This window comes from Numenius arquata, chromosome Z, assembly GCF_964106895.1.
Source record: "Numenius arquata chromosome Z, bNumArq3.hap1.1, whole genome shotgun sequence".
Taxonomy (NCBI): Eukaryota; Metazoa; Chordata; class Aves; order Charadriiformes; family Scolopacidae; genus Numenius; species Numenius arquata.
The window spans coordinates 63,448,719-63,471,350 of record NC_133616.1 but is presented as its reverse complement, the minus strand read 5'-3'; the positions used below and the strand labels follow the sequence as shown (position 1 = coordinate 63,471,350).

General features: G+C 38.6%; 1 protein-coding gene across 1 annotated transcript in view; it reads right to left on the bottom strand.

Moving 5' to 3' along the window:
* The window catches only part of MAN2A1 (mannosidase alpha class 2A member 1), a 123,994-nt gene that overhangs the window by 84,828 nt on the left and 16,534 nt on the right, over window positions 1-22,632 (bottom strand). The window contains exons 3-6 of the mRNA XM_074166030.1: window positions 13,956-14,100; window positions 3,983-4,154; window positions 2,161-2,288; window positions 477-650 (exon numbers count right to left, since the gene is read on the bottom strand). Of these exons, the coding sequence (XP_074022131.1) occupies window positions 477-650; window positions 2,161-2,288; window positions 3,983-4,154; window positions 13,956-14,100 (619 nt within the window). The remainder of the gene's footprint in view (window positions 1-476; window positions 651-2,160; window positions 2,289-3,982; window positions 4,155-13,955; window positions 14,101-22,632) is intronic.

Here is a 22,632-nt window from a genome sequence, read left to right as displayed (position 1 = left end):
AAAGAAATGTTCCTTCTCCACTTTATTTCCACATAGTAGAGTAGGAGGAATAAAGAAGCGAGAAAAGGAAAAACAATATTCTACTCCCTTTACATTTTTTTTATATATATACACATGTAAGGAATGTGGGAAAAGGGAAAATAAAAGAAAGTAATCGCACAAAACAAAGTAAAGTAACAGGAAGATCAGAGGAACAATGGCAATAATACTTTTTTTTTTTCATTGAACCCTTTTCCTAACACACAGGTTACTCACATTACCTGTCTGTTATTAAAAAAAAAATAAATTAATATCCTGGAACTTAACCTAGATGACTTTTCTTTTAAACAGAACTACAAGTCTAAAATTTTCATGTCTAGGCTAACTTCTCTAAATAATGTATTCTGTAAAGATTTCTACAGTATTTATTCAAGTTCTCTCCACATTTTACCTGTGTAAATTAACAAAATAAATTGACATAAAGGAAAAACACATACCCCAGTTCTGCCTCCAAAAAAATTCTAGTGTCTTCTGCGTTGCAAAATGCTTTTTAACTGAGTAATGAACTCTCTGTATAAGCATATTGGAAAATCCTGTGCGTTTCAGAAGATAGGCCATTGTTGGTGAATGCCCAAAAGGATCAATTGCCCAACCAGACTTTGGTTTTACTCCTGTTGACAAAATAAAAAATGGAAAAAGGGAAGAAAGTTTGACTGTATACTCAAAGAGAGCTATATCACCATAATTGAAATTACAGCACTAAAGACGAAATTTCCAGAAAAATAAATTAAAATATACAACTGAGTATTAAGCCTCCTGCAGAACACACCCTGGAATTAACAAGCTGGAATTAAACAGATAAACTATTAATGAAATAATTAGATGTCTTAGAGGCAAAGCATTCTGTTTAACTACATAAAAACCCTAAGATAGTACTCTATGTTGTTACAGTATTTCAAGTGTGTTTCAAGCATCTTTACATGGAAACATAATGAAATGCACCTCCTTTTTCACTTTAAGTAGTTTACACATGTTACAACTGGAAAGGAAAGCTGAAAGAAAATGAATGGATGGAGATGGACTGATGTTGCACCTTGATGAATTTAAATAATGTTAACCTTCACTGGCTTTGGAACTAACTTTTCTTTTGATTTATTTGGTTTGCAATCATTAGAATCATGTTGATTAATATTGTCCTTTCACTGAACTTCATACTTGCAAATAAAGAATCTATACCTCACTCTTGTTTTACTGATTCTTCAACACGGTTCCTTAGTCACATTTTTACTGCCTTACCAAAAAACCAGCAGGGAATGCATTATCTTTCTATTAGGCCTTCTCTCCCCCCCACTCCTTAATTATAGCAAGCTGCATTTATGAAAATTTCAATTTAAGAAAAACATACTGAAACAGCTTTTCAAAATAATTTCAATTAATTGGATGAAGTAATGTGAACTTATTAAAATCATCATACAAATATTTTCTTTATAAAAAGGGTTCTCTCTACTTACAGAACATGATCTCTACTTGTAGAACTAAACAAAAAAAACTCCCAAAGCCACCAAAACAGTTCAGCCAATGTTACTGCAGCCAGTAATTCCTCAAAGTTTCAAAAGTGAATGAGTAAGCCTTTTTTTCTTTTTTTTTTTTAAAATGTGAACAATTCTAACATTACAATGGGTTTAGGTTTTGTAACTACTACTGCTACAACTACTACTAAATTTCAAATTTACTTTTTTGAAAGTCTTACGTAAGAGAAGCTAATGAATACACAGTCTGCAGAACAGATACAAACACCTGAAAAAAAATATTAATTTTTTTAGCCCATTTTAAGGTCTTTATCATTATTTTCAAAAGACAGAAAGAGCAAACAAACTGACAAACCAGAGACACATGATTTACAGTTCAGAATGATCAAGGGTTAAGTTTTATTATACTAGTATACTACACATCTTTCACTGATGAAGACAAAATGTTATGATGTAAAATTGTTCATCCAGGAACTTCTATCTGCAAACAGTAATTGCAAATGTTAGATTCAATCCTATAGCCTCCAGTAATTGGTCTGATTTAACGTTTCAGGAAAGCAGAGCAGAGTCTTCTAAGCATGTCAGAAATACAAAAAGCATTTTCAAATTGAATTCCTATTAACACAGGTAAATTTTAGATCAAGCTACGTACCGAGGTTCTTTTCTAGCCATTGATGTCCTTCTATCAGTTGGTCAATTAAAGCAAAATAATGAGGAGAGGCTTCATCAGGCATGACCCATCCTCCTGTTACTATTTCAAATTGTCCATCTTTTATTAACCTGAAAAATATGTAAATTGTGTTCAGAATCTTGCATATGAAAGCACACTCTTAAAAAACAATTTCTGAATACCCAATATGTATTTAGCAGGGATACAATGCCAAAACCTAAATTGCTTGTGCTACTTCCATCACTGGACTACATTTCTTAAATCAAATAGGGAAAGAATGAATAGATGAACAGTGAATTTTTTAACGCCTCTGTGCAATGACAACTATCAGCTCTAATGCATGTGCCACAATATGTGATTTTTTTAAAAGCAGGAAGAAGGCTATTTCCTGCACTTCATAAAAATAAAAGTGTATGTGCCACAGTACCGCAGGTCAATTGAGCAAGATGCCTAGACATTGCACATTTCAAGCACTATTAATATCTTCCCATCTTTGATCTACTGCTCCTTTTATTGTTTTAGAGAGCTGATAGAGCTTTGAAGTATATTGTACCTATAAAGGGTTCAGACCATCTCCCTCGTTACAATGCCTTCTTGAAACAGATCACAGGATGATCCAATCTCTCTATTAAGATGCTAGTGAACACAGTGATCATGATTCCAGCACTAGGTAGTTCCTACACTTAAATAATGTAATTTGAGCACTTATATTGTACACTTGCATATAAATGTTTAATGAATTCAAGAAAAGAATACAGTAAACGTAAGTCACATTATAAATAATACCCATAAGAGTAAGGAAAAAACACACAGCAAAAACAATCACCAGTGCAGCTTCTGTAAGTCATACAGCAGTTTAACCTATACCTGACTCCCCTGAAGAAAGGGCACAACTCCTTAGTGACTATAATTTACTGTTTATTGTGTTCCAAGTGATCTTTTTAATCTCAAAAACAACAGCTGTGCTTTAATACTCATGCATTGTACATAAATTTTTAAATAGGTAGTTTTCTGTCATTCCCAAGATTTCCAGCATTACTTAACTTTCACAGCTGTGAGGCTCTCATAGCCTTAATGTATACTGCAATTTGTGCATCTTGAAGAGGGGCATGAGAAGGAGGATATCACAGAGATGAGCTAAGAAGTGTTGGACCCTTCCAACAAAGCAAAGCAAAGGAAAGAAACCCAAACACCCCTTTTTGAAAGCTTCAAACTATATTCTTACTTCAAGTTTATCCAAGCAGCATGCTTTGTTGTCTCAACATCTACACAAAACTTTTACTTTTGTATTACACTTTGCATAGCAATTTTAAAAAGAAATAAGAAGAGCGAGGGTGTGGAGCACGCACTACTTTACCATCTAAGCAGCTGCACATTTATAAAAAAATACACATATTTAAAACCAAAAAAATCTCATTTCACAATTGTCTTATAACTGAAGAAAAAATTACCGCATATAAATAGCTAATATGAAAAATTATTTTTATTCCATTGCCAATACTTCAATGTGAGTTCAAATAAAGTTTATAACCACAACTCCATTACAATTATAATGACATCTTTATGGCTGTATATGGAAACTTTTAGTCAATTTTTTCAGTAATTTGTCTTCACTTGTCTAAACAGATTTTTATTTTGTAACCGGAAAAAGAAAAACAAGGCCAAAAATATCAGAACTCGAGTAGTTGATTATTCTAGCAATTCTACATTACAACTAGTGAAATCTCAAGTTTACAGTGTAGTCAAATACACAGAGTCTCAGAACATTCCACATGGAGGATAAGAAATAGTTCAGTGTTCAAACCTTTTAACAGCATCCTTTTTTTGGCTATCTATTCCATCCCACCATTTTGAAAAGTAAGAAATCTCAGACCACATAAATTTCCTTCGGTTGTCTTCTTGCAGTTTAATAACCATGTTATTTAAGATATGCTGTGTCTGATCTCTGAAGTAATCATCAAAAGTCTTGAGCCAACCTTAAAAAAAAGAATATATGAAATTTAAGTTGCTTTCAACAGTCTTAGAGACCTGCCTTCTTCCCACTCCCTATAAGAAGTTAAGTGAAGCATTTTCTTAAGAAGCTGAACTTTACATGCTGTGGACCGTTTGAAGTGCTAAATTCTCCAAGACTTTCTTTTTACAAAGTTTAGATATTTTATTTCCAAAACATGTAAGTATATGGAATATTAGGCTTTCTACTCTGATCAACAGGATACACAGATTTAGAAAACTGTGGGTTTTTAAGCACAAATTAAGTAACTGAAAAGGAAGATGTACATACCGGCAAATTGATCTTCCTTGATATCTTCCAATAGGTTTCCTCATCTCTCACACCAGCAGTGTAGCATCTACTAACAGATCATCTTACCAGTCCAAATCCTATTCCAAACACTCACACACCCAATACCCCTTAATCCTTCCCTCAATGTCTTATTTCTTCTTTAAAGTCAAAGCACCCCATCCCCACTTTTTGTAAAACAACTGAACGAAAATCCTTACTAGCAGCATCTTACACCTACAGCTTGAGGAGAAAATTAAGAGTTATCCCACAGACCATAAATGTTATCTCACAGACCTTGAGGGTAAAGAAATAAAATGGAGGCAAAGGAAGCAGCAGTAAGCCCTGCATCCCCTGTTCAGCATCATTTATGAATGAAGGGTTCGTTAGCAATGACTGAGAAAAGAAACGTTATAGCTGCATCCTCATTAAAAAAGGTATACCTCATTAAAAAAAGTATCAGCAAGACACAGAGTGAAAGAAAATCCAACTTTAACTACATATTCAGACCTCACAGTGCAGAGCCTTCCAGGAAATTTTTTAATCTCTTCCTAAAACCTTCCATTAGAAAGTACAAGTATCTACCTCCCAGAACCTGGAAGGAATATGTTCTTTCTTTAACTGGAAAAAAGAAGCAGGTAAGCCTGGCTACTAAATGCACAAGTAGCATATTCCTACTCTTCATACCAGCTCTTGTCATGTATGGGCATTTTCATTCAGGTGTTTCCAAAACGGACTCAGCAGTTGACTCCTCAGCTTCCTTTTCTCCAAACTAGACAAATCCAAAGCCCTTAGCCACTCCACACAGGACATGCCTTCCAACCCTTTCACCAGCTTTGCTGACCTCCTCTGGATGCATTCCAGTACCCAACCACTCTTCTTACATTTTGAGGCCCAGAACTGAACACAGTACTCCAGGTGAGGCCGCACCAACGCTGAATACAGCAGGATAATCCCCTCTTTTACCAGCTGACCATGCTCTGCTTGACGCAGGCTGTTGACCAACACCCCCAGATCCCTTTCTGCAGGGCTGCTCTCCAGAGACTCCTAATTTATACTTCTGGCCAGTGTTCCTCCATCATAGGTGCAGAATCCAATATTTGCTCTTTTTAAATTTCATGCCATTGATAGCTCTTAACCCCACGATTTACAGAAGCTGTCCACTTTTGCATGGAGCCATAAAGATTAAAAAAAAAAGTTATCAAAAGCTGAACATAACAATGAATAAATTAATTTATAATTGCTAGCCACAAGTCTACTACTAAAGACTACCACGTTAAATTTATTATTTCACATCTTGCACCCCTCCGGGGAAATCTGCATGCTCAATTGCCACTCTGAAATGCCTGTACACCAATGCATTCAGCATGGGGGATAAACAGAAAGAACTAGAGACCTGTGTGCAGTCGTGGGCCATCTCATTGCAATTACTGAGACATCGTGGGATAGCTTCTATGACTGGAATGCTGTCATGGATGGCTATGTACACTTTAGGAAAGCCAGGCCAGCAAGGCAAGGTGATGGACTTGTTCTATACGTGAGAAAGCAACTGGAATGTATCTAGGGGTGGATGAAGAACGAGTCAAGAGCTTATGGGTAAGAATTAAGGGGCAGGCTAATATGGGAGACACTGTTGTGGGTGTTTACTACAGATCACCGGATCAGGAAGAGGTAGTTGATGAGGCCTTCTACAGACAGCTGGAAATAGCCTCACAATCACACGCCCTGGTTCTCATGGGGGACTTCAATCACTCTGCTATTTGCTGGAAAAACAACAGAGCCCAGCACACACAGTCCCTGAGATTTCTGCAGAGCACTGACGATAACTTTTTGACACAGGTGGTGGAGAAGCCAACAAGGAGAGGTGTGCTGCTGGACGTTGTACTAACAAAGAAAGAAGGAGTGACTGGGGATGTGAAGGCTGGGGGCAGCCTTGGCTGCAGTGACCATGAGATGGTGGAGTTCAGGATCCTGTGTGGAAGAAGCAGGGCAATAAGCAGGATTACAGCCCTGGACTTCAGGAGAGCTAACTTTGGCCTCTTCAAAGACATACTTGGAGGAATCCCAAGAGTTAGTGCTCCAGATGGTAGGGGGGTCCAAAAGAGCTTATTAATATTCAAGCACCACTTCCTCCAACCTCAAGATCGATGCATCTCTATGAGTAACAAAGCAAGCAAAAGAGGCAGGAGACCTGCATGGATGAGCAAGGAGCTTCTGGAAAAACTCAAATGGAAGAGGGAAGTTTACAGAATGTGAAAAAAGGGACTGGCCACTTAGGAGGAAAATAGCAACGTTGTCAGAGTATGCAGAGATGCAACGAGGAAGGCTAAGGCCCACTTGAAATTAAATCTGGCAAGGGACATTAGACTAGATATCTCCAGAGGTCCCTTCCAAACACTACCATTCTGTGATTCTGTGATCTCAATCCCTAATAACACCTAAGAATCTAGGACAACTGCAGTTCATTCTCGTGCTTATCCACAAACTAAGAATCTGTTCCCAAGTTGAAAGAAAAGGTTTACCAGTATATTTGGATCAGGAAACACTCGATAGAAGTACAGTTTACACATGGAAAAATTGCAATGGTTTAAAACAGCAATTAGCAAAACTAAGTATGATAATACCAGCAAAATAACACTTGTTGGTGTAAATCTATATAAGGAACTTTGTCAATATAAAAATGTAACGAGAAAAAATAATACTGTAATGTCATTATGCTAGTCTTGACTTACTACGTATTCAGGGCTTTGCCAGCTACTTTCATTTTCTCCCAGCGCATGTGACAGCAATAGAGGGTACAGAGTGTTAAGCTGCTTGCCTTTTGGTTGCCTCACTTATGTTTGTCTCCAAAAGTGTGGAAACTTGATCCTCCCTGCCCTCCCGAGATTTATGATCATCACACAGTTGTCTGGTTTTTCACTTTTTTACCCCACTTTGTTAATATAAATTTTCTTGGGTTGACAGCAGACTCCAAGAATCGTGTCCAAACGTCAATGCAATCCATTGCAACGCAAAAAATCCTGAATTATTTTAATTACTGATTTGCCACCATTCCTGCCTACATTTCCAGCCCAATTTTCTTTGTGAAGTTCTATCAGCTCCTTGCACTACAGAAAGGTATTCTTGTGTCTTAGCACAATTAAGAAACAGTCATAGAGATACAGGCAAAGTTTCAGAACAAAATCAGCAAAGAATTTGAAAAATCAGCATTATTCAAAAATTAACCTAATTAAGTAAAAGCACTCTACAATGTGATAATGACAAGACTCGCAAATCAACTTTGAAAACATGAAAACATGACTACCAAGAGTTTTTGAGCACTGCTTACACGTATCTACAAGGCTGCTAGGTGGGGTGTTTTGTTTTTTGTTTTTTTTACTTTTGTATTTCTTTTGTCTTTTGGTTTAAAATTAACTGTTGAAACGAAACAAAGAAGACTTTTCAATAGCTTACACCCATAAGTCACCCTCCAATGTTTAGAAGGAAAGGTGTCCTTAAATTCCTAGTTTCTCATGAAATCTATTTCAATGAAGATGAAGATCTAGTGAATGTCTGGAATACTATTCATTGTTAGATTAATGCATTTTTGAGGGCACTCTGCACCTCTGATTTACTTTACAGTAGATCGTAAGTAATTTTACTGAGTCTAAAATTCACACATCAATGCTGCTTCTTGCAACCTAAGAAACCTTAGTAATTTATCAATTTTATGGCAGAACGAAATAAAACCGTTAAATTTCAGCTAGCATTATACAGCTTTCCAGAAAATAAAAGCAATCTCTTTGCAACAAAATTAGTGGAACTTCCATTCTTGGATTTTTAAAATGTACACCTGAGGTAGTAAAAAAATATCCACATAACATGTGATGCTGAAATGGTAGAGTTTTTCTTAAAATTAATAATAAAAAAAAAAATGGACATGTAGGCATGAGTTACCAATGCTTTGGAGAACTTAAGCATGGTCTATGTGTTTATCTGATGTGATACACAGGCACACAACAATGACAACAATGCAAATACCAGAAACAAATCCAAAATCTAAGTTTTACCTGACATTTTAGTTAAGTACAATTACACATGGAAAGAATTTAGCACTAGCTCTTTTGTAGATTCAGTATATTAAAAAATAACACTTAAAGGTATAGAATATACACATCAATTTTTTAATTTAGAAATCTTGCATCATGATTCTATGATGTCAAAACTAAATAAAGCAAATATACAAGTTAATATTTTACAGATGTTTCTGACATAAAACTTCACTGCTACTTTTACCAAAAAGAAGTATCTTTTCAATAAAGATGAATGGCTTATTGGCCAGGACTGTGAAAGAAAACTTGAGAAACATAATGTCTCTCAGATAAGGCTATCTCAAAATTAAAACTAAAAGCACCCTAAGATTGTCTTTCATTTTCCTATTTGACATAGTATAAACCAGAATAAGACAGAAAGCCACCTGCAACATCCCTGTGTTGAAGCATTAAGTCTCATTCAGAAGAAGATAAATAGAAGATGAGCCCCTTGTTCCCCAAAAATATTCTATGAAATAAAGACATTTAGGTAAAAGTAGATATTAGAAAAGTATGACTGTATTTACTTTTCCAATGGCATACTGTAACTTATAAAAGATCTCTGCTCAAAGGACCACAAGAATCATTTCATATTTATCAGATTTAATTTCATAAGCATAGCTAAAAACTCAAATAATTGCAGATTTCACCAAAAGCAAAATCTGTCACGAACCATGAGGTACTTCAAAAATTAGAATTAGACTTCTTATGTATTAGGCTAACACAATGCAAAGTCTATTTCTGCTTTGTATATATCAAGTCTGCTGCCCTCATAACTACGATAGGAAGAAAATTTATACTGATCAGGAGTTAAAAGTGTGCTCTCCATAACAGTCCTGGCAATTTGCAACGTAACTTCCCTGAATTTTCTTCCCCAACTCCACCACCCAAAAAAAGAAAAAGAAAGAATTCTCACTAAAGGTCCCCTACCACCTCATATGCACAGAAATAGAGAAGTGAGCCAGCAACAGGATTTACATTTCTAGAATTCAGCATGTCAAGAAAAACTTGTGACACACCCAGTTTCTCATTCTATTCCTAGATCTCATCTTCCTCTACAATAGAAAAATTAGGTGTTCACCATTCAATGTATATTTCATAGTCTTTACATACCAATCACAGTTCTGCAAAAACAAGTTCTAAAAAGCAGTGGTGACTGATTTTATTTTTTATCTTCCTATTAAAACACAACATGAACATATTAATCAGTGAACTTTCAATTTACAGTCTGAAACTTTTAAGCTTTAAAGTTTTCAGATGTCACTCAACTAGCACTTTTTCTTTTCTGCTTCAGCTCTATGTTAATCTTTTCTTACACTTTGGACGGTCAGACAACAGTCTAAATATTCTGTGTTCCAAACATGTCAGGAAAACTAAAGACATCTGAAAACCACATCTAGATCTGGTCAACAGAAAACAAACCTGAAGCTCCATCATGTATTAGCAGGATCAAACTTATATGCTTAAGTTTTCTTTTATCTTAAAAATGCAATCAACTTCACAGGGCTATACAGATTTCCTCTTGAGAAATGGAGACTGTCTTAAATAATACAAAGGGGTTAACATAAGTGCAAGTAAGGTAAAGTTACCGATGCCACAGATAATTAAGGAGTGTTAAAAAGTAGTATTTAGACCTATGTGCACATACACTTTCACATACATTTTTACTTAGGCAGAAATTAGGGGTGGTCAGGCAAAGGGGCTAGTGGAAAATCTATTGTAGTCTCTTTCAATTCCACTTAAGTACTGCTTATACTAGGCCTGAAACAACTACATTCAGCAGTAAAATACTCTGAGCTGGTACACGCATATATTACAAAGCTCTCAAGTCTCAATTCTTAAATAATTTTATGAGAAGACATTAGCAAAATCATCACTGCCAACAGAGCAAAAAACGCTAAAGGTGTCTTTCGACCCCTTGGGTCATATCTGAACATCTTCTTTCAAGTCCAGTTGTGTTGGTTGACAATACTACTGTCCCTGAGCAGGGTTCTCCCCTCTGGAGTTCAGCTGCCTAATCCAACTTCAGGCAGTCACATGGAACTGCAGTTGAAGCACATGAGAGCTCACGTAAGAGCTTTGCCAGCACAGCAGGTTATACGATTGCTCATCAATCTGCTCCAGAAAGAAATGCCACCCATCTGCGACAGCTATAACCTCCACAACACAGCTATTTTAAATCAAACATCTCTCTATGGCTTGAGATTAATCTGCACTGGGTGAGTTCCCCCCAAAGCAGACATGCTACTTGTGATGCTCAATTCTTCTTCAACTGCCAGCAACTAAAAGACAGCTATGCCTGCCACTAATCAAAAGTGTGAAGGGTACCCATCCTCATATCTGATTTCCCAATAACAGGTAAATATATTAGCTACTGAAGGGAGAAGCACAGACACCCCAAGTTTGTGGGTCCTGGTTGAATTCACACAGAAACAATTAACTCAGATTTAACAGAATTTAGCAACATAAAGTGTTTCAGAGCGCATAAGTTATCCCCCAAAACAGAACTTGGAACTTAAGACTACCCCCTTCACTACTGATTCTGTTTCAAGGCAGTTTCTTTGCCTTTTAGCTACAGATTCTCACTAGCATAACTGGTTATGTGAAAAGTTAAAGTAGCCTCAGATAAGAAAACATATAATGTAATGAGAATTTAAAGCTTCTGCAGCTAATAGAGTTATATCTTCACTGACCCCATTCCTTGGCAAATATTTTTCACGTACATTGTCACACTATAGGTTCATTATGCCTTAAGCTTTTTTTGCCAGAAGGCATTTCCTTTGCACTATGCCTTTTAATCCTCTATGTGAAAGAAATAACGTAACCATTAGCTATACAAAAGATTTCAGATCTCTGTTACAGATAAATTCTCCTTCTTTTAAGTGCTTATTAATATGCAGTTTCATACTGCAGACAATTCCACAGAAATGTCCTTACAAAAAGCAGTACCAAGTCAGGAGATTTCTATGATAACGCTCTTTGTAAAAGCAAACAATAACCGGTCAGCTTGATCACCTCTGGTGATGGAACAGTTCACACCAGGATTATATCTCAGTTTAACTCTTCTTGATATCAACTGAGGAGCCTGAACAAGCTAGGAGATATTTAGATTGCATGCACAAGGAGACACAGATTTCTTGATTTTAGTTGCTGCTGGAGGAAGGACATATATTTTTACAGTAAAGGCATGAAAAACTAGGTACCAAAGAGGAAGACCTTAGGAACCAAAACTAGACACGAGTAAGAAAGTCAGCTATTAAAGGTGAATGACAACATCATTAAGACTTCAGACAAGTCCTTAGGAATAACCTATGCAGGAAAAAAGTTTTACCAGAAAGATGAGAGACAGCTCTCATAACTTCACAGATTTCTTCAGACCTTATTATTGAAAAGGCAGTCATAGAGAGGACTTCTTTCAGAGAGCTGGAAGAACAAGTACCTTACTATAGATTTAATGAGCAACTCTCTCAAAGATAGGTATCTGAATGCTAGTAAAAATCCATCTGTGAAGCCAAGTTCATTATGGCCCACACCCCTATGTTTGGAGAGGGCAAGACAGAATCAGATTAAACTTCATTAAATGGAGCTCTCAAGTATATCAAGAGATACCATTCAGATGTAAAATTAAGGAATAGACAGACATATCACAAACGTGCTTTCTGGGTAAGTAAAAAAATCCTACTGGAAAAGTACAAGAAATTCTATGATTGATAACACAGAAAAATAAACAGGAATAGCAAGCTGGTGAGGCTACCTCTGGTTGTAAAGCAGTATCTATCCTTTACCCGTCTTAGAAGTTTAAGAAAATTTTGTTTCGTGGGGGTGGAAGGGTGGGGAGGTTTGGATTAGTTTTTTGGTTGTTTCTTTGTTTTGGTGGTGTGGTTGTTTTTTATTTGGGGCTTCTGATTTTTTGTTTGTTTTGTGGTTGGGGGGTGTTTGTTAGGGGCTTTCATTCGTTTGAGGTTTTTTGGGGTGAGTTGTTTTGTTAAGTTTTTGTTGTTCAGTTGGGTTTTTTCACACACAAACTAAGAACCCAAGTCTGACAGAGAAGAATGCTATATATACATAGAGAGAGTCTCTGGTCCTAGAGACAACCCTTTTGTTACCCTCTTACTTTCCAAAAGAAGGTATAATATTTCAAGAGTCTTGGCAAATATGTAGCGAAGCTCAAGGCATTCCTCACTGAGTGAGCTTAGTAACTTGCCATCCTCATTAGGAGGCTTTTAAGAGATGTGTCCGTCTTCCCAACAATTCCACTATTTTGGGGACACTTCTCATAGGAACAATACAAAGCTATTCAGTCTGCTAGCCCCAAAAGACACATATCTAAAAACCTGGAGGCTCTGATAAAGCCTCCTCCAACATAACCTGATATTGATGGCCTGTGCTATTGACCAGCTGAGCCAACAAATAACTTTGTGGCTTCTTTCTAGGAAAGTCTCCAGGAAAACAACCAGAGAAGAAATAAACAGACACACATTTAAAGACAGTTCTGCAAAAAGGCAGATCAAAGTTTATACTGTGACTATTTTATCTGAATATTTTTACTATATACATACTTCGATATAACTGGACAATACAGTCCCTCCAAATTCCAGCATTTGTTTTCTTTGAAAACACTAGATATGCGAGAATAAAAGTCAGTTATATTGAAACTCCCATATCTTACTTCACTCAGATCCACAGTATTTCAAACAACAAATTAAACTGTTAGAGAGATACACAGCAGTAAAGTTTAAAATCACTGAACTTTTAGCTTTCCACAGTAACAAGCAGCTTCACCACCTTCTCATAGTCTGTGTATATGTACCAGGCGTATACTATAACAGTATAATTCACTGCTTTTTGGTGTCATTTCAAATGAAGTGACACTTCTTCATTTTAATTATTCTACAGTAAACATCCACTCGGGAGGAAGAAGTGAAATTATATAAGCATACCTAGGTTTCAGTTTAAATCCAGACTTTATATTATCCCACTGTAGGCTGGGGGTAGGGATATACACAAAACAGTAAAGAAAGTGTTCCAGTCAAAAACCCCAGATTTGCCATTGTCACATCCTCCAAAAAGCACAGGCTGAGAGTTAAATATCTATGACAGTCCAAAAAGTCAAAATAAGAACAGGCCATATTTAATGCAGCAATGAATAGACTGACTGGGTTACCACCAGGATGAACACAGAAAACCCCTATTAACTTCCAACTTCAATACTGAAGTTCTACTCCTAGTATATAAATAAGTACATGTACATCTTCTATCATAACAGTTGTCATTCAGTCAATGGCACTTGAATTACACACCTGCTTAACCGCTTGCTAGACTTAAATCTAAAATATTAAAAAAACTAAACCAAATCTTAACAGAAATGGCAATACATTTCTTAATTCAAAAGCCCGTAGGTACTCAAATCAATACAGTTAAAATATTACCTGGGTCATTATGTGAGTGAGGCACAACAAAAACTTGAAGCGGTTCACTGTCCCATTCATTTTCATTGTATGTGATATCGAATCCTTGCTTCCACACACCACCATCTGGATTATCGAAAGGAAGTATGTCATAGACATCCAACATCTGAAAAAAAAAGTAAAAGGAATATAAAACATGAATTCACAAAAACAGTTCTGCTATTAAAACCCAAAGCTGTTTTCATCAAAAACAGATCACCTTGTTCATTACACAGGGAGAGACCAAGTGTCGAATAGAAAACTGACAAATGACAGTTTCAAGTCACACTACAACACCCAAGACTCATCTGGCAGGAAGAGGAATGTTTTGGCAGGCCCTGTTCTAAGGAAACTGAAATTCATTAGATAAGGCTCTTATTCCTACTGTTTAAGTCACAAAAATTGTGAAAGCTCACAACAGCATTGGAGCAGGAGGGCAGGGAGATGATTATACTGAATAGCACAATACGCTAAATAGGGGAATGCAGAAGATGAAGAGGACAAACTAAGCAATCAGTAAGAAGGAGGACAAAATGCGAGAGATTGATGACAAAGTCAAACTCAAAAAAGGAAATGGAAACAAAGCATCAAGGACAAATGTCCAGCACTATAGCCAATTGCTATAACAAAGCTACTTATATGTTTACTGTTGCCCAGTAAGTTATACAAGTAAGGATATAGTTCACTCATCAATGCAAATAAGAAGGTTACACATGAATAAATCAACTCTAGAGTTACTTTAACAAGTTCCTGTGAAATTAGAAACAACCAGATAGCTTCAAAGAGAATTTTCTAACCCAAGTTTAGACCAAAGTTACCATATCCAACTTTTCTTTTTTTTTTTCTCTTTTGTAGTGCTCTGGTCAGCTTTTAGAAAAGAAGGCAAACTTTATGAACATGGACTATCATCTGGAAAAGCCTTTTACTGCCAACAGAGTTTAAAACACTTAAACTAAACTTCAATTTAGTTCTAATCCCATGTTAGAATATAACTGTACATTTAACAAACTTCCTTCAACAAACATTTCACTTGCACAAAAATAGTCTACAGGAGTCATTTACTACATGAACACCACAAGAGTTAAAACTCCAGTGGTAAGCTGGTTTCTGTTCTGCTAGGAAACTTTACAGACATCTGAAACAAACATTTGACTAAAGAAGTTAAGACCTTGTAACGGGTTGACCCTGCCTGGCTGCCAAACCCTACACAGCTGCTCTCTCATTCTCCCTCTTCCAACAGGACAGGGTGAGAAATAAGATGAAAAGCTCATCAGTCAAGATAAAAACAGAGAGATCACTTACAAATTACCATCACAGACAAAACAGATCTGACTTGGGAACATTAAATTAATTTATTGCCAATTAAAAGAGCTGGTTCATGAGAAACAAAACTAAAATGCCTTTTGCCCATTTCTCTTCTAGCCCAGTTCAACTTCAGTCCTTCATTCCCAACTCCTCAATGTCCCCCTACCCAAACTGGGGCAGCGGTATAGGAGCTGCAGGCAGTCCATAACGGTTCCTCTCCGTCACTCCTTCCTCCTCACACTTTTTTTTCTGCTCCAGCATGGGGTCCCTTCCACAAGCTACAGTCCTTCACGAACTGCTCAAGCACACTTGAGCTCAAGTGTCCCCACAGACACTGTTCCTTCTGAAAATACCTACCTGCTCCAGCATGGGGTCCTCCAAGGGCTACAAATACTTGCTCCATGGTGGTCTCCCCCACCTGCTCCAGTGGCTGAAGCACCTTCTCCCCTTCCTTCTTCAATGACCTTGGTGTTCACAGGGTCGTTTCTCCCACTTTTTTTCCTTATACCTCACTTCAATGCAGCTTTTTCCCTTTTCTTAAAACACATTCTCCCAGAGGTGCCACTTACCCTTGCTGATGAAAGGCTTGGCTACATCTTGCAGCATGTCTACTTTGTACCTGGCTGAAACAGCTGTGTTGGGCATGGGGCAGCACTGGCCTCTCCTCAGAGACACCACCCATGGAGACCCCCACTGCCAACACCTGGGCACCTGCACCCCGTACATTCCACCATCACCTTTGTGAAACGCGTATTTAAGAACAGTCAACAAAATAGACATTCATCACACACCTTCCACAAACCTCATTTACATCTACAAAAAAAATTCCCACACTAAAATCAAAATAACATCACACTGAAAAAGTGGAAGTTTTATACATATGATATAACCACTCCTTGTCTCTTCACCTCATTACAACAACAAAAGAACCCCCACTGCTACTTCACTCTGGCAATGTCCAATCCAAGTTTTGGCCATTACCACTCCCAATTACTGTCCTTATCTCTCATTCTTCCAGCCCCAGGTCAGATGCCAAAAAGGACTACAGTGGATTGACCTTGGTCAGGTTGGCATCTGGCAGCCAGCCAAGGCCAACCCACCACAAGCCTTTAGCTTAAGGTACAAAGAGAAGTAAGTAATGGTAGATGGGAATACAAGACACTAATGCTACAACTAGCAGAGCATTAGTCAGGCCTACAATGTCCACGCACTAAGATATCTATGGTCTGTATAAGATCATCTTGTCACACCACTGCTCCACCAGGATTGCTTCCACCTTTGGACAACATTGCTTAATGGAAAATACAGGTGCAATACTTGCAGATATATGCATTCTGTAAGGCCAGCTTGAAGGGACCAAATAAAGGTTGCAATGAAATTAGTGTAATGCCATACCTTCTTGCTTTTCTAACACTTGATTTTGAGGAAATGCAATTTTTTCTGTAAAATGCAAGCAACCTGCTGTAGACAATGAAGTGAGTGCATACTCTATAAATTTGCCAGTTACCAATGTGTTATCTTAAGACTGGTAAACTCTTAGGAATGTAGGCAAATTCAGAAATCGTTGCTTTTTAAACAAATATGTTTTCAAGTTTGAAATGTCAAAAGAGTTTTTCCCCTGCATGGAGCCTGAATTTCACAAGCAACTTTCTGCAGTCTGCAAGACACCAATTTTTACAGTCCATGACATACATACTTTTTTCCCTAACATCTATTACATTACAGTTATCTCAAACCATGCTCCCATGATTATGAGCTCAAGAGCTGGAGACTGCAATTCAGGAAATAGAACTTGGAATCTTAATCTGAATTTCACTGAATTTTTAGAGTTGGAAGGGACCATAGAGATCATGTAGTCCAACTCCCCTGCCGAAGCAGGATTGCCTAAAGCATGTTACAGCATGTTACTCGGGACTGCATCCAGGCGGGTCTTGAAAATCTCCAAAGAAGGGGACTCCACAACCTCCCTGGGCAGCCTGTTCCACAGCTCTGTCACCCTCACCATGAAGAAACAGTGTTCTGATATAACTAGCTCAATGACCTGACACATCTTCTAGAGAGGTTTACTGCCTGCCAGGGGCCCAGATGTGGGATGTTCTAGAGGAACTATCAAAGCTTGTAAAACTTGCTAACTGCCACCCCTTGCTGTTTTTCCATGTGGGTACCAATGACACTGCCAGTGGCAACCCAGACTGCATCAAAAGTGACCACAGAACTCTGGGAGTAGTAATCGAGGTCATGGAGGCCCACAGGGTGTCCTCTTCAATTCCACCACTGAGGGGTAAGAGTGTGAAAGGAGGACACCAATAGTACAGGTAATAATTGACCTCAGAGCTGGTGTTGGCAACAGGTTTTGGGGTTCTATGACCATGGGACCCTGTTTGTAGATCAATATCTGCTCAGGAGAGAAAAGATCCAACTCAGTAAGTGGAAGCAAAAGGGCAAATGTATTTCTGTCAGGAGGATGGCTGACCTGTTAAGGAGAGCTTTTAGCTAGGAATAAAGCCAGAGGAACAGAGTTAACATCAAGCCTGTGAGGGAGTGATGGACAAGAGCGAGGTGACATGAAAGGATTTTAAAAAAAATAATTAAAAAAAAAGAAAAAAAATATCAGTTAAACAGGGCTTAAGCAGGGTCACCTCCAGCGTTTGCATGTAAGTAAGGAAGTGCCAATAAGGCACAATTACAGAGAAAACCCCAAAACCTCTTCTGGGAAATCAGCATGCTGGGGTGCCTTTCTGAAGTACACTAACACACACACACCATGGGGAATAAACATGAGCTAGAGATCTATGTGCACTTATAAGCCTATGATTTTGTCAGGATCATGCAGACATGGTGGGATGACTAATGACTGTAAATGGAGGGATACAAGAGTCAAGATCTTGAGGAAAGACAGGGCAGGAAGACAAGGAGGGAGAGTTGGCCACAATACAAGAAAGCAGCTGGTGTGCATGGATCTCTGCCTGCAGATGGATGAGAAGCCAACCAAGAGCTTATGGGCAAGGACTAAAAAGTAGACCAATATGGGTGACATGGTAGTGGATGGCCACCTGACTAGGAATAACAAGTGGACAAAGCCCTCCAGAGACAAACAGTAGCAGCCTCATATTTGCAGAACCTGGTCCTCATGGGCAACTTCAACCACTTTGTTATGTGTTGGAGGGACAACATTACATAAGCAATCCAAGAGGTTCCTGGAGTGCATCAATAACAAATTCCTAGCCCAGGTGACAGAGAAGCCAGTGAGGACAGGTGCTTTGTTGGACATCATACTTGCCAGCGATGAGGGGCTTGTTGGGGCTGTGAAGGTCAAAGGTAGCCTTGGCTGCAGTTACCATGAGAGAGTAGAATTCTGGACCCTGAGAGGAAGGCAAAAAGCCAAAGACCACATTATTGGACTTCAGGGCCACAGACTCTGTCCACTTTTCTTGGCACAATCCCACAAGGTAAGACCCTAGAGGGAAAAGGGGCCCAAGAAAACTGGTTAATATTCAAGGATCACCTCACCCAAGCTCAAGAGAAGTCCACACCAAAAAGCAGGAAGTCAGGCAAAAATGCCAGGAGGCCTGCATGGATGAACAATTTACTCCTGGCAAAACTCAAACACAAAAAGGAAGCATACAGAGGACAGAAGCAGAGAGAAGTGGGAGGCATGGGAGGATTACAGAAACATTGTCCTAGCATCCAGAGATGAAGTTAGGAAAGCTTAAGTCCAAATGGAATTGAATCCAGCCAGGAATGCCAGGGGCAACAGGAAGGGCTTCTGTAAGTACATATGTAACAAAAGGAAGGCTAGGGCCTGCTGCTGAATGAGACAGGGGGCATGGTGACATAGGACATGAAAAGGACTGAGGTACTGCATATCTTCTTTGCCTCAGTCTGCTAGCAAGACTGGCCTTCATGAATTCCAGAGAACAGGGGAAAAGTCTGGAGTACGGAAGATGTGCCCTTGGTGGAAAACAGATAGGTCAGAGAATTCTTAAACAAACTAGACATAAACAAGTCCACGGGCCCTGGTGGGATGCACCCACAAGTACAGAGGGAGCTGGCTGATGTCACAGGAACCACTGAACACTCATGGTTGTTAGGAGAAGTACCCAAGGACTGGAGGAAAGCAACATCACTCCTATCTTCAAGAATAGCAAGAAGGAGAACCCAGAGAACTAACTATAGGCTGCTCAGCCTCACCTTGATCCCTGGGAACATGATGGAGCAGCTAATCCTGGAAACCATTTCCAGGCACATGAAAGACAAGAAAGTCAACAGGAGCAGCCAACGGACTCACCAAGGACAAATCATGCTTGACCAACTTGAGAAACTTCTACAATGAAATGACTGACCTGCTAGATGAGGAAACAGCTGTGGATATTGTCTACCTCAACTGCTGCAAGGCTTTTGGCACTGCCTCCTGTAACATCCTCACAGAAAAGCTGCAGATTATGGGCTGGATGAGCAGTGAGATGATCAATGAATGGCATGAAGTCTAGCTGGAGGCCAGTAACCAGTGGTGTACTCGGGGGTCACTACTGGGTCCAATCCTGCTCAACATCTTCATTAATGATTTGGATGATGGAGCAGAGTGCTCCCTCAGCAAATCTGCAGTGGGCACCTAACTGGGAGGAGTGGCTGACAGACCAGAAGATCATGCTGCCATCCAGAGGGATCTCAACAGGCTGGAGAAATGGGCTGACAGGAACCTCCTGCAGTTCAACAAGAGGATGTGCGAAGTCCTGCACCTGGGGAGGAACAACCCCAGCCACCAGTACATGCTACAGGTAGCCCAGCTGGAAAGCAGCTTTGCAGAAAATGACCTGGGGATCCTGGTGAACACCAAATTGAATGCAAGACAGCAGTGTGCCCTTGCAGCAAAGGAGGCCAATAGCATCCTAGACTGTATTAAGGAAGTGTTGCCAGCAGGTCAAGGGAGGTGACCCTTCCCCCTCTACTCAGCACTGGTGAGGCCACACCTGGAGTACTGTGTACAGTTCCGAGCTCCCCAGTAGAGAGACATGGACACACTGGAAAGAGTCCAGCAAAGGGCCACTAAGATGACGAGGGACTGGAGCAGCTCTTCTACGAGGAAAGGCTGAGAGACCTGTTTACTGTTTAGCCTAGAGAGGTTTGGGGGGATCTTATCAATGCATACAAATACCTGAAGGAAGAGCGCAGAGAAGGAGGAGTCAGGTTCTTTTCAGTGGTGCCCCATGACAAGAGGCAATAGGCACGAACTAAAACACAGAAAGTTCCTCCTGAACATCAGGAAACACTTTTTGCCTGTGAAGGTGACAGAGCACTGGCTCAGGTTGCCCAGAGAGGTTGTATAATCTCTATCCTTGGAGATACTCAAAAACCATCTGGACATGGTTCTGGGCAACCAGCTCTAGCTTACCCTGCTTCAGCAGGGGGTCGGACCAGACGACCTCTAGAGGTCCCTCCCAACCTCAACCATTCAATCATTCCATGACTCAAATGTTAGTCAGAAGCAGTTAAAAAAAATAAAAGCCAAGAAAAAAAAATCAGGACTCAAAAACTTCCACTGGAATAAAGTGAAGACGTATCAGGCTGAAATCACTGCACTTATGCCAAGACTTCCAGAAGACAGATGTTAAGTCATTTTTGTCTTTCACATAACACCACCTTCAGTAAGAATTGTGCAAAGGATTAACTACAAATTGCATCATCACTTGACCAAGTTACACAACTGCAAGTGAAGAATAAGTTCCAAGTACATAGTCAGTAGGGAGCAAAAAAGGTTAAAGACAAGTATTTCCTGGACATATTGTAATTTCATTCTTAAGTACAAAATACTGATATACTAAGCAAGGACTTCATAAAAACAGTAAAAAACCAGAAATTCAAAATGGATGCTGCCTGTTTACAGCTGCTTCAGACTTGTTGTTACAAGCTTTCCAATTAAAATATTTAAAAACTTATCAGTTGTCTTTTTCTCCTCTATATGGGCTTATTCTTTCCATATACCAAGGACTCAAACTTTTTAACTACTGCAAGTCTTGGGCAAACATCACAACGTTTACCCCAGCGAATACTAAACTACCACACAGAGGAAATAAAAGCATAGTCTGTGCCTTTTCAGGCCACCTTTTCAAAGAGTGATTCATGACTCATTTTTAAAAGGAGTAACATTACTAAGCACAATGTTAGATCTTTCAGTAGTTGAAAGGGACAAGAAAGGAGACCCCTCACTGCATTAGTTAGAAGACCTTTCAGCTCAGCATGATGGCTGTTGAGAATTCCATCATCTTCGAGCACAAATTGCAGATACTTCTTGAATTACTGACCTAAAAAAGCGTCAGGTCATAAAAACATTTAATCCAAGGTTCTCATTTTGTTGGTTTTCTTATCTAGCTTCACTTCTAGCTTTTGAAAAAAGTACACGTTACTCTTCTAATTTGAATTATATCAATTCTCAATTCAGTGTTATTTTCAGTGGCCAGCCTTACTACAGTTTTCTATCTATTTATCAACACCACAAATAAGAAATGTACTTGTGGTACATGCACATTACCTTAAGTACACAATTTCTTGATTTACAATGCCTTCATGAAAAAAAAATCCTTTAGCTCTCCTATCCAAGAATCTTTTAAGTCTCGTGCTATTAGTAACTTGTTTTGTCTCATTTATGCGAAGAAAATACATCTCTCAGAGTAGCAAGTTCTAGTAATATTTCTTACTGAAATATCACAAAGGTTTTTAATCCATTTTTGAATGCATTCTCATAATGGTTTCTCTATTACAGGAGACTATAATGAGCTCCCATAATTTATTCAGTGAAGCCTCTTTTGCCTTCATTCTCTAAAGTGATTTTTATCCAAACACTATGTCTCACCTATATGAGCTCTTACTTCCTCCTAGTTTGTTGTTTCATTTTCATACATCCACTTAAAAGACAAAGCATGGCAAAATTAAGGTCTAAATCTGTAGGTTTAAGTTAATGTTTATGAACAGCAGGTAATTAATGCTTACAAGCTGCTTTAGAATTTAAAATATAATTAAGAAAAAAATGCTCCAAATAACCTACTCAGAATTTCTCTGTTTCTATAAAAAAAATCTAGAGGAAAATAAATTAACTGAGCTTGCAGAATACATCAGGCTTGGCAAATTATTAAGTTGTAAAGCCACACTCAAATATAGTAATTTAGATCAACTTCTGAATGCAGTGTTACGGGAATTCTGCTAAAGTCAAGGTCTTAGATTCCATAACTGAAACGTGGGTCAGACTCACAGAATGAGAAACTGTATACACAGAATCAGTATTAAAGTGACTTAATGACAATGGTGGATAACCTGCTGCGTACAAGGTACTAATGCAATGACATGAAGAACATTAGAG